The sequence below is a fragment of the Natrix helvetica genome (genome assembly GCF_964273705.1).
Source record: "Natrix helvetica genome assembly, chromosome: 11".
Classification (NCBI taxonomy): Eukaryota; Metazoa; Chordata; class Lepidosauria; order Squamata; family Natricidae; genus Natrix; species Natrix helvetica.
In genome coordinates, this window is record NC_138562.1 from 6549768 (window position 1) to 6565641 (window position 15874).

Genomic DNA, 15874 nt, shown 5'->3' on the forward strand with positions numbered 1-15874 from the left:
TTGGAGGTCTTCTAGTCCAACCCTCTGCTCAAGTAGGAGACCCTATACCCGGTTCAGCCTTTTTTAAAGCCATTTTTCTCCCTCCCCAGGCTCCAGAAGCTTTATACGAGCCTGGGGAGGGCGAAAACAGCCTCCCCCGCACACACACACACACACGGAGGCCCTCCGGAGGCTTCAGGAGCTTCCCTGAAGCCTCCAGAGGGCAAAAAAAATGGCCCTATGGGCAAACCAGAAGTTCGGGAACGGACTTCCGGTTTGCTCTTAGGGTCAGTTTAAGCCTTCTGGAGGCCTCAGGGACCTTCAGGAGGCTTCCCTGAAGCCTCCGGAGGGCAAAAAACGACCCTACAAGCAAACCTGAAGTCACTTCCGGTTTGCTCAGAGAGTCCTTTTTAGTCCTCCGGAGGCTTCAGGGAAGCCTCCTGAAGGTCCCTGAAGTCTCCGAAGGGCCTCCAGGGCGGGCGGGGGAGGCTGTTTTCGCCCTCCCCAGGCTCCTATAGAGGCTCTGGAGCCTGCGGAGGGCAAAAAAAAAGCATGCAAAAAATGGGGGGAGCATCTCTCAGGTGCGCATGCACACTGGGGGGGGTTACGTGTTGCATTATGGGTGTGGCACGCCCACGCACGACCCCTCTGCGCTCCCCCCACTTATGGCACGCGAGCCAAAAAGGGTTCGCCATCGCTGCCCTATACTGTTTCAGACAAATGACTATCCAGTCTCTTCTTAAAAACCTCCAGTAATGAAGCACTCACAACTTCTGGTGGCAAGCTGTTCCTCTGGTTAACTGTTCTCACTGTTAGGAAGTTTCTCCTTAATTGCAGGTTGCTTCTCTTGATTAGTTTCCATCCATTGTTTCTTTTCCTGCTCTCTGGCACTTTTGAAAATAAGTTGACCCCCTCCTCTTTGTGGTAACCTCTCAAATACTAAAATACTGTTATCATGTCACCTCTAGTCCCTCTTTTTTCTAGACTGGCCGTACCCAATTCCTGCAACCATTCTTCACATGTTTCCGTCTCCAGGCCTTTAATAATCTTGGTTGCTCTTCTCTGCACTCTTTCTAGAGTCTCAACATCTTTTTTATAGGGTGGTGAACAAAACTGGATGGAGTACTCTAGGTGTGGTCTTACTAAATTGTAGAGACTTTCCTGAGACCTAACCTAAGGTCACACAAAATGCACATGATGTGATTTGTCCAATTTTTTAACTGTCCATTCTAGAGGATGAACAGTTGGAGGGTCTCAACCAATGGTGAAATTCCAGGGTTTTTTTTTACTACTGGTTCTGTAGGAGTGGTTTGGTGGGCATGGCAGGGGAAGGATACTGTAAAATCCCCATTCCCTCCCCACTCCAGGGGAAGGATACTGCAAAAACCCCATTCCCACTCCACTCCAGGGGAAGGATACTGCAAAATCCCCATTCCCTCCCCACTCCAGGGGAAGGATACTGCAAAAACCCCATTCCCTCCCCACTCCAGGGGAAGGATACTGCAAAATCTCCATTCCCTCCCCACTCCAGGGGAAGGATACTGCAAAATCCCCATTCCCTCCCCACTCCAGGGGAAGGATATTGCAAAATCCCCATTCCATCCCCACTCCAGGAGAAGGATGCTGCAAAATCCCCATTCCTACCCCACTCCAGGGGAAGGATACTGCAAAATCCCCATTCCCTCCCCACTCCAGGGAAAGGATACTGCAAAATCCCCATTCCCTCCCCACTCCAGGGGAAGGATACTGCAAAATCCCCATTCCTACCCCACTCCAGGAGAAGGATGCTGCAAAATCCCCATTCCATCCCCACTCCAGGAGAAGGATACTGTAAAATCCCCATTCCCTCCCCACTCCAGGGAAAGGATACTGCAAAATCCCCATTCCCTCCCCACTCCAGGGGAAGGATATTGCAAAATCCCCATTCCATCCCCACTCCAGGAGAAGGATGCTGTAAAATCCCCATTCCTACCCCACTCCAGGGGAAGGATATTGCAAAATCCCCATTCCCTCCCCACTCCAGGGGAAGGATACTGTAAAATCCCCATTCCCTCCCCACTCCAGGGGAAGGATACTGCAAAATCCCCATTCCCTCCCCACTCCAGGGGAAGGATACTGCAAAAACCCCATTCCCTCCCCACTCCAGGGGAAGGATACTGCAAAATCTCCATTCCCTCCCCACTCCAGGGGAAGGATACTGCAAAATCCCCATTCCCTCCCCACTCCAGGGGAAGGATACTGTAAAATCCCCATTCCCTCCCCACTCCAGGGAAAGGATACTGCAAAATCCCCATTCCCTCCCCACTCCAGGGGAAGGATATTGCAAAATCCCCATTCCATCCCCACTCCAGGAGAAGGATGCTGCAAAATCCCCATTCCTACCCCACTCCAGGGGAAGGATATTGCAAACTCCCCATTCCCTCCCCACTCCAGGGGAAGGATACTGTAAAATCCCCATTCCCTCCCCACTCCAGGGGAAGGATATTGCAAAATCCCCATTCCTACCCCACTCCAGGGGAAGGATATTGCAAAATCCCCATTCCCTCCCCACTCCAGGGGAAGGATACTGTAAAATCCCCATTCCCTCCCCACTCCAGGGGAAGGATACTGCAAAAACCCCATTCCCTCCCCACTCCAGGGGAAGGATACTGCAAAATCTCCATTCCCTCCCCACTCCAGGGGAAGGATACTGCAAAATCCCCATTCCCTCCCCACTCCAGGGGAAGGATACTGTAAAATCCCCATTCCCTCCCCACTCCAGGGAAAGGATACTGCAAAATCCCCATTCCCTCCCCACTCCAGGGGAAGGATATTGCAAAATCCCCATTCCATCCCCACTCCAGGAGAAGGATGCTGCAAAATCCCCATTCCTACCCCACTCCAGGGGAAGGATATTGCAAACTCCCCATTCCCTCCCCACTCCAGGGGAAGGATACTGTAAAATCCCCATTCCCTCCCCACTCCAGGGGAAGGATATTGCAAAATCCCCATTCCCTCCCCACTCCAGGAGAAGGATGCTGCAAAATCCCCATTCCCTCCCCACTCCAGGGGAAGGATACTGTAAAATCCCCATTCCCTCCCCACTCCAGGGAAAGGATACTGCAAAATCCCCATTCCATCCCCACTCCAGGGAAAGGATACTGCAAAATCCCCATTCCATCCCCACTCCAAGAGAAGGATGCTGCAAAATCCCCATTCCTACCCCACTCCAGGGGAAGGATACTGTAAAATCCCCATTCCTACCCCACTCCAGGGAAAGGATACTGCAAAATCCCCATTCCCTCCCCACTCCAGGGAAAGGATACTGCAAAATCCCCATTCCATCCCCACTCCAGGAGAAGGATGCTGCAAAATCCCCATTCCTACCCCACTCCAGGGGAAGGATATTGCAAAATCCCCATTCCCACTCCACTCCAGGGGAAGGATATTGCAAAATCCCCATTCCATCCCCACTCCAGGGAAAGGATATTGCAAAATCCCCATTCCATCCCCACTCCAGGAGAAGGATATTGCAAAATCCCCATTCCATCCCCACTCCAGGAGAAGGATGCTGCAAAATCCCCATTCCTACCCCACTCCAGGGAAAGGATATTGCAAAATCCCCATTCCCTCCCCACTCCAGGGGAAGGATACTGTAAAATCCCCATTCCCTCCCCACTCCAGGGGAAGGATACTGCAAAATCCCCATTCCCTCCCCACTCCAGGGGAAGGATGCTGCAAAAACCCCATTCCCTCCCCACTCCAGGGGAAGGATACTGCAAAATCTCCATTCCCTCCCCACTCCAGGGGAAGGATACTACAAAATCTCCATTCCCTCCCCACTCCAGGGGAAGGATACTGTAAAATCCCCATTCCCTCCCCACTCCAGGGAAAGGATACTGCAAAATCCCCATTCCCTCCCCACTCCAGGGGAAGGATATTGCAAAACCCCCATTCCATCCCCACTCCAGGAGAAGGATGCTGCAAAATCCCCATTCCTACCCCACTCCAGGGGAAGGATATTGCAAACTCCCCATTCCCTCCCCACTCCAGGGGAAGGATACTGTAAAATCCCCATTCCCTCCCCACTCCAGGGGAAGGATATTGCAAAATCCCCATTCCCTCCCCACTCCAGGAGAAGGATGCTGCAAAATCCCCATTCCCTCCCCACTCCAGGGGAAGGATACTGTAAAATCCCCATTCCCTCCCCACTCCAGGGAAAGGATACTGCAAAATCCCCATTCCATCCCCACTCCAGGGAAAGGATACTGCAAAATCCCCATTCCATCCCCACTCCAGGAGAAGGATGCTGCAAAATCCCCATTCCTACCCCACTCCAGGGGAAGGATACTGTAAAATCCCCATTCCTACCCCACTCCAGGGAAAGGATACTGCAAAATCCCCATTCCCTCCCCACTCCAGGGAAAGGATACTGCAAAATCCCCATTCCATCCCCACTCCAGGAGAAGGATGCTGCAAAATCCCCATTCCTACCCCACTCCAGGGGAAGGATATTGCAAAATCCCCATTCCCACTCCACTCCAGGGGAAGGATATTGCAAAATCCCCATTCCCTCCCCACTCCAGGGAAGGATACTGCAAAATCCCCATTCCCTCCCAATCAGCTGGGACCAAGAAGGCAGATAATAGAAGGGGGGGCAGCGAGGGGTGGTATTTATCGGTTCTCCAACTACTCAAAATTTCCACTAACAGTTCTCCAGAACCTGTCAGAACCTGTTGAATTTCACCCCTGGTCTCAGCTTTGGTTTATGGCTTACCATGTTTTGCAAACTCAGTGACTTTGGTTTTATTCAATTAACTGTAGTTTAGGCTGATGCTGGAATGAAACTTTCTTGTCAGATAAACGTATGCAGAGCCGCATCCTTAATCTTTTCGTCAGGTTAAATGCACTCTTCCCCCCCTCCCCCCGAGACATTTGGATTTAATAATTATGGAATGTAACATGGTCAAGAATCGGCACTTGAAACGAATCAGCTGACCTTTTTGGTGTCAAGTTACCATTTGGCTGCAACTAGAAAATTCCAGGACTGCAGCAGCTCTGGAAGAAATTCTCCTCCTCATTTCATTAGGGTGAATCAAGGGGCTGTTTATACAAGCAATTATTCTAGAGAAACAATCGCTTGATTCTTTTTGGCCTCTGATTTGTTCACATGATGGCTGGGGGAGTCAGAATCTGAAGTGGACTGAAAGCTAAGCGTTAAAAGGGACGCTCTTTTTCTGCCTGTTTCTTTTCCATTCTCACAACTTTCGAGAAGTCAGACAGACAGACATTTTATTTTGGTCTTTGATCAATAAAAGTATGTTTGGCAAAGCAAGCAAAATGAACCCCCAACATCAATGAACTTGGGCCCAGTGGTGAAATTCATTTTTTTTAACTACCGGTTGTGTGGGTGTGGCTTGGTGGGCGTGGCATGGCTTGGTGGACGTGGCTGGTGGGCGTGACAGAGGAAGGATACTGCAAAATTCCCATTCCCTCCCCACTCTGGGGCCAGCCGGTTCTCTGAACTACTCAAAATTTCTGCTACCGGTTCTCCAGAACCTGTCAGAACCTGCTGGATTTCACCTCTGCTTTGGCCTGTCTGTCTGCTTCCAGGATACTGTAAATTGAGGATGGGGAAAATGCAGTGTAGGGCAGCCCGCTGTCCTTTAGATAGAAGGACAGACACTGACGTTCCAAGCCTGTGGCCACTAAATGAGAAGAGAGAACTCCTTGGAAAGGACCCTGATGTTGGGGGAAATGGAAGGCATAAGTAAAGGGATGGCAGAGGATGGATGCTTAGATGATCTCATTGATGCAACGAATATAAATTTGGGCATAAACAGGGAGATGGTAAGGGATGGCTCAGTGGCTAAGATGCTGAGTTTGTCGATCAGAAAGGTCGTCAGTTCAGCAGTTCGAGCAGTTCAGCGCCGCATGACGGAGTGACCTCCCGTTCCTTGTCCCAGCTTCTGCCAACCTAACAGTTGGAAAGCACGTAAAAATGCAAGTAGAAAAATAGGAACCACCTTTGGTGGGAAGGTAACAGTGTTCCGTGCACCTTCGGCATTTAGTCATGCCGGCCACATAACCACGGAGACTTCTTCAGTGCTGGCTCTTTGGCTTAGATACGGAGATGAGCACTGCCCCCTAGAGTCGGGGACGAGTGGCACATTTACCTGTAAGGACATAGTGGAGGACAGGAGGCCTGTGGTGTGCTGTGGTCCATGGGATCACAAAAAGACAGACGCAACGTAGTGACTGAATAACAACAACAACAAAAGTTGAATTCGAGGAAGGATCTGCCCTTCTGTTTTCCTTTTGGGCTGCAAGGGAGGACCAGTAAGGCATTTCTCCTTACTCAAATCTTCTTTTTGAACTGAAAAATATTCTTCTATGCCTATCATTCTTCTTTTTTGCCAAAGGAGGAAAAATGAGAGCTTATTTCTCTTATTGATGATGATGGCTAGTACTTCGGTAAATATAAGAGGAATTTAATTAGCTTTGAAAATAAATACACCAGTATTTCAAAGCTCTGTTTGGCATTGATGGACGGGATCTATTCCTTTTGCATTCACCACTTAACTTTTGCTGTTAACAAAACTGATTGTTTCCTATGTGCATGTGAATCTTTATTTAGGTTGGAATCAGGACGTTTTCAGATGCATGAGCCAGAACGGGCCAGATGTTTTTGGAATGTAACGCTGATAGGGAAGGACATGAAAACACGAAACCTCGTTAGTTCAGACCCTCAATGTTTCCAATTCTCCTGCTCACCTTCATGCTGTCATTTGCATTTCTCTCTTGGATTTGCTCATTGCATTTTTCCCTCCCGTTTTTGTTTGTTTGTTTGTTTGTTCTAGATAAATGGAAAATGTTCAGTGAGGAAGCAGCTCAGCTCAACCACTGTGAAAACCGAGACTGCAGGACTGAACTGGAAGAACTGCTGAAAGTTTTGTACCTTGAGAAATCGGAACAGGAGCGTTGCTGAAGGAAGGTCTGAAGGAGGAAACCGAGAGAAAAAAAAGATGAATCCGCAGCAGGAACTGCGGGCTTGTTTTGTTTGATGGTACCCTGGAAAGAAAAGGAAAGAGAAAGAAAGAAAGAAAGAAAGAAAGAAAGAAAGAAAGAAAGAAAGAAAGAAAGAAAGAAAGAAAGAAAAAGAGAGAGAGAAAAAAAAGAAAGAAGAAAAGTATTCATCTCATGCCCAGCATACCTTGCTGCTCTGTGCATAAATCTGTGCTAGTCCTTTTAATATCTCTACTTCAGAAATGGTGGCTCTTTGTCAGTGGTGGGATTCAAATAATTTAACAACCGGTTCTCTGCCCTAATGACCAGCTGGGTAGGTGTGGCTCGGTGATCATGGGACCAAGTGGCCGTGGCCAACACAACGTCACTCACGTCGATGGGTGCTTCGCCTTAGCTTTGACAGTGTCATCAGGGTTAACCGGAGAGGCACCTTCTGTAAGCAGAGCAATAAAGATTAGGCTGGAAACAACACCAGAATGTTTCCTTCCTGCCTTCCTTACAGGATTAGCCCTGTAAAGTGGAAAAAAACAAAAGGAGATTTCATCCAACAACCGGTTCTCCAAACTGCTTAGAAAGTTCACAACCGGTTCTCCCGAATAGGTGCGAACTGGCTGAATCCCACCATTGCTTCTTTGTTATTGGAAAAAGAGGAAGGAAAGGCATGGATTCCTGCATTGTCTAAAGCCAGGGGTGAGGAGATAGAGCGGAGGGTTATTTCATATTTTGGAGAGAGACTAAAGGCTTCAGTGGGGAAGGTACAGATCAGTGGTGAGATTCAAAAATTTTACTACTGGTTCTATGGGTGTGGCTTGGTGAACGTGGCATGGCTTAGTGGGCATGGTTTGGTGGGTATGGCTTGAGTGTGGCAGGGGAAGGATACTGCAAAATCCCTATTTCCTCCTGATCAGCTGGGACTCGGGAGGCAGAGAATAGAAGGGGGCGGGGCCAGTCAGAGGTGGTATTTGCCGGTTCTCCAAACTACTCAAAATTTCCGCTACCGGTTCTCCAGAACAGGTCAGAACCTGCTGAATCCCACCTCTGATACAGACATAAAATGGGTAGAGCCACAGTTGGGTGAGATCAAGCTCCTCCTTTTTCCCCCCGAGACATTTTTTTTTGCTACTAAGCCCCTTACCCGCTTACGCAAGAGTTTTTCCAGAAATAAAATAGCAAGAAACATAAAATTACTCTCTGGCATATTTCCAAATAGGAGAAAATAAGGTTTCTCTCTCCCCCGCTCCTCTTTGGTAGGTTTAGCGTTGTGAAACTCTTCTGAGGTACAACTGCTCAGAGGCGTGATGGGAATCGAATCCAAAAATCCTTGTTTTCATTTTGAGGCACACACAGCTCTCCCACGTCCATTTTTCCATTCTTTTCCCCCATCTTTTTCTTTCCATGAGAAAAACCATTCAGGAAGTAGTGGGGGGAGGGATGGAACCTTGGCATAAAGCCTTGGGAGAGATGGCCCAACTTGTCCTTGGAAAGACCCAAAGAAAACGTGACTTGGGCAGTCATGGAATTTCGGGAGATGATCTGGGCTGAATCCTTTGGCTTGGATTTGACACCGGTAGACTAGACATGCTGACCTCGGTGGAAGCTTCCAACTCTTTTCTCCAGCTTGAGTTCCTGGTCTGAAATGCAGGCAAAAATCCCCACTGAATTCAGATGGGAGGATAGGAAGGATGAAAATGGGGTCTAGAGGGGCAGATACGTCGTGGTTGCTTATTCTTGATATCAACTATGGTTGCAAGCCCTATTGGTTGGCTTCACACTCCACATCTCACATGGAAGTTAGGCTCTGGTTTGTGCCTTAAAGTGAAGGTACCCCTTCCACTAGGGCTGGCAACCATATTTGATATCCAAACCAGCAGCCTGCAGAAAGTATCTGCCTCTCGAGAGCCAATTTTCACCCTTCCTACCCACCCACCTGCATACAGGTAGTCCTCGACTTTCAACAATTCATTTAGTGACTGTTCAAAGTTACAATAGCACTAAAAAAAGATTCATGACCATTTGTTGTACTTATGACCTTTGCAGCATCCCCGTAGTTAGGTGATCAAAATTCAAAGACTTTGCAACTGGCTCATATTTATGACCATTGCAGCGTCCCCAGGACAGTTGATCTCCTTTTGAGACTTTCCGGCAGGCAAAGTCAATGGGGAAACCGGGTTCACTTAACAACGGGGTTGCTAACTTAACAACTGCAGTGAGTCATTTAACATGTCAGGTTTCCTAAAAATGCCCTAATTGATTCATGAGTATCGAGCCAGGTTTCAATGCAAAACTGGTCATTTGTTAGCAGCACTATTAGGCAAGGCCTTTCCACGGTCAGATCTAAGCTTTGTTTGAGTTATAGCTGAACTTTACCCCTGTTCTTTCCCTCCCCTCAGTCTGTGTCATAAATCACATCCCCCAATGAGGTACACCCCTCCCAAGCCTGCTGTGATAATCTGAGATCCGACTCTAGCCCAAAGTATGCGTGGAATGCACGCTCCCCCCCCCCTTCTCTCACTATGGCAACATTAGGAGTTGACATTACAACTGTGGCAACCAAGGGCATAAAATGGGGCAAAACTCACTTAACTGCTCTCTCACTTAGGAACAGAACTTTTGGGCTCAATTGTGGACAGAAGTCAAGGACCACCTGTACTCCAAAATGAGGAAGACTTCAACACAGTTCCTTGTTTTTTAAGGAAGAGCCATGGATCCCCTAGGAGGGCCAAGGTGAAAATAGGTCACCCTTAGCATGTTGTGAGAATTTACCCATGTGGAATCAACTGGAAGGGACTTTGGAGGTCTTCTAGTCTATCCCCCCTGCTCAAGCAGGAGACCCTATATCATTTCAGATGAGTGATTCTCCAGTCTGTTCTTAAAAACCTCCAGTGATGAAGCACCCACAACTTCTGGAGGCAAGCTGTTCCACTTGCTAATTGTCCTCACTGTTACGAAGGTTGCTTCTCTCCTTGATTAGTTTCCATCCATTGTTTCTGGTCCTGCTCTCGGGCCCTTTGGAGAATAAGTTGACCCCCTCTTCTTTGTGGCAGCCCCTCAAGTACTAGTCCTTCTTTTCTCTAGACTAGCCAAACCCAAATCCTGCAATGGTTCTTCATATGTTTTAGTCTCCAGGCTTTTAATCATCTTAGATGCTCTTCTTTGCACTTTTTCCATGTGGTGACCAAAACTAAATGCAGTATTCCAGGTGTGGCCTTAATAAGACTTTATAAGACGCTTCTAATACTTCATGTGATTTTGGATTCCATGCCTCTGTTTATACAACCAAGGATTATATTTGGTTTTTGGGCTGCTGCTGAAAAAGCAAATACACTGTTACCAGATTGACTCAACCTGGTTATCAAACTGAGCCATGATTTGCTTTGCTGGTTCAGGCCATATGAAAACGGCAAAGGTTTGGAGTTAAATGTATTGTGTGAACTTAGGGGTTTGGGCAGTGGTGGGATTCAAATAATTTAACAACCGTTTCTTTGCCCAATGACCAGCTGGGTGGGCAGAGCTCGGTGGTCATGTGACTGGGTGGGCGTGGCCAACTCAGCATCACTCAGGTCGATGGGCGCTTCATCTTAGCTGTGACAATGTCATCAGGGTTAACCGGAGAGGCAGTTTCTGTAAGCAGGGCAATAAAGATTAGGCTAGAAGCAACACCAGAATCTTTCCTTCCTGCCTTCCTTACAGGATTAGCCCTGTAAAGGGGGGGGGGGAAACAAAAGGAGATTTCATCCAACAACCGGTTCTCCGAACTCCTTAGAAAGTTAACACTTATTCTCCCGAATAAGTGCGAACCGGCTGAATCCACCACTGAATTTGGGTTGTGTAAAGCTGCGTTTCTCGAGCTCAGCAACTTTTAAGTGTATGGACTTCAACTCCCAGAATTCTCCAGCTAGCAAGCAGGGCCATCCTTTTAGAATCTAATGAGCAGGTAGGTCTTGGGAGGGGATGCAGAGTCTCTCGTTTTGAAACGTATCACTGGGAAAGGGCGCAAGTTAAGAGGTGTACAGTACTTTTGTTATATTTTATTGATTTTCTGGAAGAAAAATAACTTTTTGTATCTGTGATGAGATACCTGGGATATAGGCTATGTATTTATTTGTATAATAAGTTCTCTCTTTTTTTTAAGGGCAAGGAAAAAAAATCAGTGTAGCGTGTTTGTTTAGCATTAACCAAGACACATTTCATCCTGGCTGGTTCTCTCTTTCACCCCTCCCACTTTTCTGGAGACACATATTTATAACCATTATTTATATACGTTGTTTTATCTCTTTTATAAATTAATAAACATTGAATTGTTCCAAATGGACTTTTTCTTTCATTGAAAGTTTTTTTTTTCCTGGAGTCCCTTTTCCTTTAAGAATGGGGGAAGGATCCAGACCTTCTCTGAGGAGGGGGGGGGGGTGGAATAATAAAGAGTTTGCAAACTCCTGGCTGCAATCCTGATAACAGGTCATCAGATTGACTTTGCGTCAACCCAGTAAAAAGCAGGATTTAAAGAAAAGTATTGACAGAGATGGACGCGGTGGCTCAATGGCTAAGACGTTCAGCTTGTTGATCAGAAAGGTCGGCAGTTTGGCAGTTCGAATCCCTAGCTCTCTGTAACAGAGTGAGCTCCCATTACTTGTCCCAGTGTCTGCCAACCTAGCAGTTGGAAAGCATGTGAAAATGCAAATAGAAAAATAGGAACCACCTTTGGTGGGAGGGTAAGAGCATTCCGTGCACCTTTGGTGTTTAGTCATGCTGGCCAGATGACCACGGAGACGTCTTCGGACAGCGCTGGCTCTTCGCCTTTGAAACGGAGATGAGCACCACCCCCTAAAGTCGGGAACAACTAGCACATACAGTATTTGTAAAGGGAGCCTTTACCTTTATTCACAGAGGTTACTAGTGATCTAATCCTGGTGAGCCATTTCAACCTTCAAGCATGAGAATTATGCGGTTAGAATGTTCTCTACATTCAGCTGGGAATCTCAACTGCTAGGAAGAGAGGATTAAACTTGTTCTCTTCTTCCTGATGGGGTGGCACAGAGGCTCAGAGTTTGAAGCATTGGGCTTGTTGGCTGGAAAGCCAGCAGTCCAGGTTTGAGACCCAAGCACCATGTGATGGAGTGAGTTCCTGTCCTTGCCTTTTTCCTTAAAGACATTTCGCTTCACATGGAAGAAGCTTCTTTAGTTACTTTTGGAAGCAAGCAGGACAGGGGTGGGTTCCGGATTCTTTTACTGCCAGGTCACTCAGGGATGTGCTTTGGGGACGCACATGCTTCTGGCTTGTGGGCGCTTGATGCGTGCCTGCACTTGATGCACAGAAATTTTTTAAAAAATAGCTTCTGTGCATGCACAGAACCAAAAACAAGTTAGCAGCACCATAGGCGTTGCCGATAGAACCGGTTCGGGTGCATGCATGTCCAAGTTACTACCTACTCGGCTGAACCGGGCCGAACCGGTAGGAACCCACCTCTGAAGCAGGAATATTTGATGTGTGTGTGTTGGTGGTGGTGAATCTGTGCACCTGTGCCACACTGGAGCTGAGGGATAGTGAGGGAGGAATAGAAATACCAAAATACCAAAACAAAATACGTTATCCTGGGAACCAAGGACATTCCCACAGGTGGCCAGAGAGAGGAGGAGTGAAGTTACCAGGCAACCAGATGGCACCTTGATTGGACCATGTGACTGATTGGGAAAGGGAGGAAACTTCTAATTGGGTGAAAACCGGGGGAACATTCAGAGTCACTTTTCCCTAGCCTATGCCAATATAATATAGCCAATAAAACTATTATTTGAGGAACCAACCTGCCTTGGAGTTCTGTTTGCTATGGGTGTATTACTTGGAATCCTGACATTTTCCCTACAATGCCTTCTGGGTGGAAATTAACCAGGGTTTTTTGGTTCCCTCCTGCAAAATCTACCTGGACACAGGTTCTGCTAGGAGAGCCAAAATTGCCATCCTTTGGGCCCTTGTCTTGGCTTGCTATCAAGCTGTGAATAACAGAATTCGAAGGGACCTTGGAGGTCTTCTAGTCCAACCCCCAGCTCAAGCAGGAAACCCTATACCATTTCAGACACCTGTCTGTCCAATCTCTTCTTTAAAATTTGGATTCAGCCAAGTTGGCCAATGCAAACGTTCTAACCAGGAACAGCAGCTCTTTAAATAACTTTACTCCCATTTAGGATGTTGTCTAAGAAACATAATGAACTAAGTCAGGGTGTGATTCACGGTGGTTTTCTGGCACTGGATTGGTCTCTCTGCTCATTGTGAATAAAGCCGCTTCATCTGTAATTGTTCAGGAATTGTTTATGGTCTCTTGGAGAAGAATAGCTTTATACTGTTCAAGGTAAGTGCACGAAAACGGGGCCGTATCTCTTTTTAAGTGGTGGAGGAGCAAACAAAGAAGAACCAGAATAGATCAAATTGTATAGATCAAATTGCTATATACAAACCAAACAGCAGGAAATATAAAGCTTTGAATTCTATTCTGCTCTCTCTCTTGCTGCGCATGTGTGCCAGGGTGGATAGAAAGATAAATAAGCTGACATAATTCTTTGGGTGATGGGATCAGAGGTGGAATTCAGCAGGATCTGACCAGTTCTGGAGAACCAGTAGTGGAAATTTTGAGTAGTTCGGAGAACTGGCAAATGCCACCTCTGGCTGGCCCCGCCCCCATCTATTCTCTGCCTCCCGAGTCCCAGCTGATTGGGAGAAAATGGAGATTTTGCAGTAACCTTCCCCTGGAGTAGAGGGAATGCAGATTTTGCAGTATCCTTCCCCTGCAACGCCACCAAGCCACACCCACCAAGCCCACCAAGCCACACCCACAGAACCAGTTGTAAAAAAAATTGAATCCCACCACAGGCATGGATAATTCGCAGAAAACCAAACTGCAACTTCAAACAATCATGAAATGAATGATTATAGGTCAAGGACTACTTATATAAAAACTAGCTGATAACCCGGTGCTTCCCAGGTATTTATTTATCCCAACCCTCCTTCCATGAATGTCGCCGCAATTTCTAATGTTGGATTATCCCCTTTACCAGGGGGAGGCCCCTTGTGGAGTACTGTGAAGCTGTTACCATGGCAACTCCACAAAACTGTAGAGTGGAAGCCATTTTACAGCAATACAGTAGAAGCCATTTTAAGGCACAACAGGCTGAATCTTTACAGAACACACACCCCAAGGGGGTTAGGAGTGTCTTACCCCCACAGTATTTGTTTCCAGAGAGTAAGTAATCTCGCCACGATGTAAAAAAGATGTGGAGACTCTAGAAAGAGTGCAGAGAAGAGCAACAAAGATGATGAGGGGACTGGAGAGTAAAACATATGAAGAACGGTTGCAGGAACTGGGTATGTTTAGCTTAAGAGAAAGAAGGACTAGGGGAGACATGATAGCAGTCTTCCAATATCTCAGGGGTTGCCACAAAGAAGAGGGAGTCAAACTATTCTCCAAGGCACCAGAGGGCAGAACAAGAAGCAATGGGTGGAAACTAATCAAGGAGAGAAGCAACTTAGAACTGAGGAGAAATTTCCTGAGTTAGAACAATTAATCAGTGGAAGGACTTGCCTCCAGAAGTTGTGAATGCTCCAACACTGGAAGTCTTTAAGAAGATGTTGGATAGCCATTTGTCTGAAACGGTATAGGGTTTCCTGCCTAGGCAGGGGGTTGGACTAGAAGACCTCCAAGGTCCCTTCCAACTCTAGTATTGTATTGTATTGTATTGTGTACCAAATTTGGTTGAAATTGCTTGAGGCGCTCCAGAGTTATGCTGGAACATACACACGCACAGCTATTTCTATATACATAGAAAATACAGGTGTGCAATTCTAGAGCACCACTAGATGGCAATGAAGAGACACCAAAAATCTGTATTATGTTTCTCCCTCTGCTGGTCATTTGGATTTTTGCACTCCAGATTTGGTGGCCATAACAATACCTTTGCCTGCTTGTCCTTCCAGGGTGAAATTTGTCTTGGCTTGCCTGGAGGTCTCTCATCATGCCCTTGCATTTCTGGGCAGCTCCATACGGCTGTTGCTTTGCTCCCGATAGTTTCCCAGCTCAGTTCTCTAAAGGGAATTCAGATGTGTTCCATCCAAGAAGCCAACCATGAGAAGGATGAGCCCTTTCGGTGGCAGCAATGGTTAAATAAACATCAACATTCCTTTCGCAGCCAGTTTATTGCTGTGCAATGCAAACTCCGCACATTCAGTCCTGAGTATCTTGCTTTGTGGGTGAAAATAGATGTCATATTTGGACACCGGGGAAAGCAAATCTGAGCAGTTGTGGAATCTCAGCTGCACGGTTGCATCTGCACAGATATCCCAGCAAGTCTATATCAGGTGACAGTCAAATTCTTCTTTCTTTGTCAATACGTAGAATAATGTATACAGTTGTTTTTCTTCATCAAAGTGTCAGGGTTCCAAATATCATCCAAAAGCAAATCAGAGTCCAAGGCAAAGAATTGCTCAAAGTTCCAATTGATGAAGAGAGCCAGGTTGGCACATCTGGGAAACCCCAAATCTGAAAGCTTACCAGGTTTCCCCACCCAGTTGAAAGTTCAAGATCTTGCATCCCCACACCCACAAGTCCATCCCATGGTCCAATCTTCCACTGCCATGCTGGCAGTTCCACCCATCCAGTTCTGGTCAGGTGAAGAGGTGCAGAGACAAAGGATGACCTTGGCTTTCTAGAAAGAATTTTGTTATGGCTCCATATCATCTAACTCCATACGATCCCCCCTCCCATTTTCCCACAATAGAGAATGCATAGTAGAATAATAGAAAGTATGACTGGTCTGAGATCCACAAGCAAATATGGCTGCAGGCTTGACACATAGAATCACAGGGTTAGAAGGGACCTGGGACTTCTTCAAGTCTGCCGTCCTGCTC

The 15874-nt window shown here is 47.0% G+C and overlaps 1 protein-coding gene across 1 annotated transcript in view; it reads left to right on the forward strand.

Moving 5' to 3' along the window:
* Positions 1 to 7800, forward strand: part of CHRDL1 (chordin like 1) — a 45442-nt gene extending 37642 nt beyond the window's left edge. The window contains exon 12 of the mRNA XM_081964006.1: positions 6819 to 7800. Coding sequence (XP_081820132.1) covers positions 6819 to 6946 — 128 coding nt within the window. The 3' untranslated portion in view covers positions 6947 to 7800. The remainder of the gene's footprint in view (positions 1 to 6818) is intronic.
* Positions 7801 to 15874: the final 8074 nt, after the last annotated feature.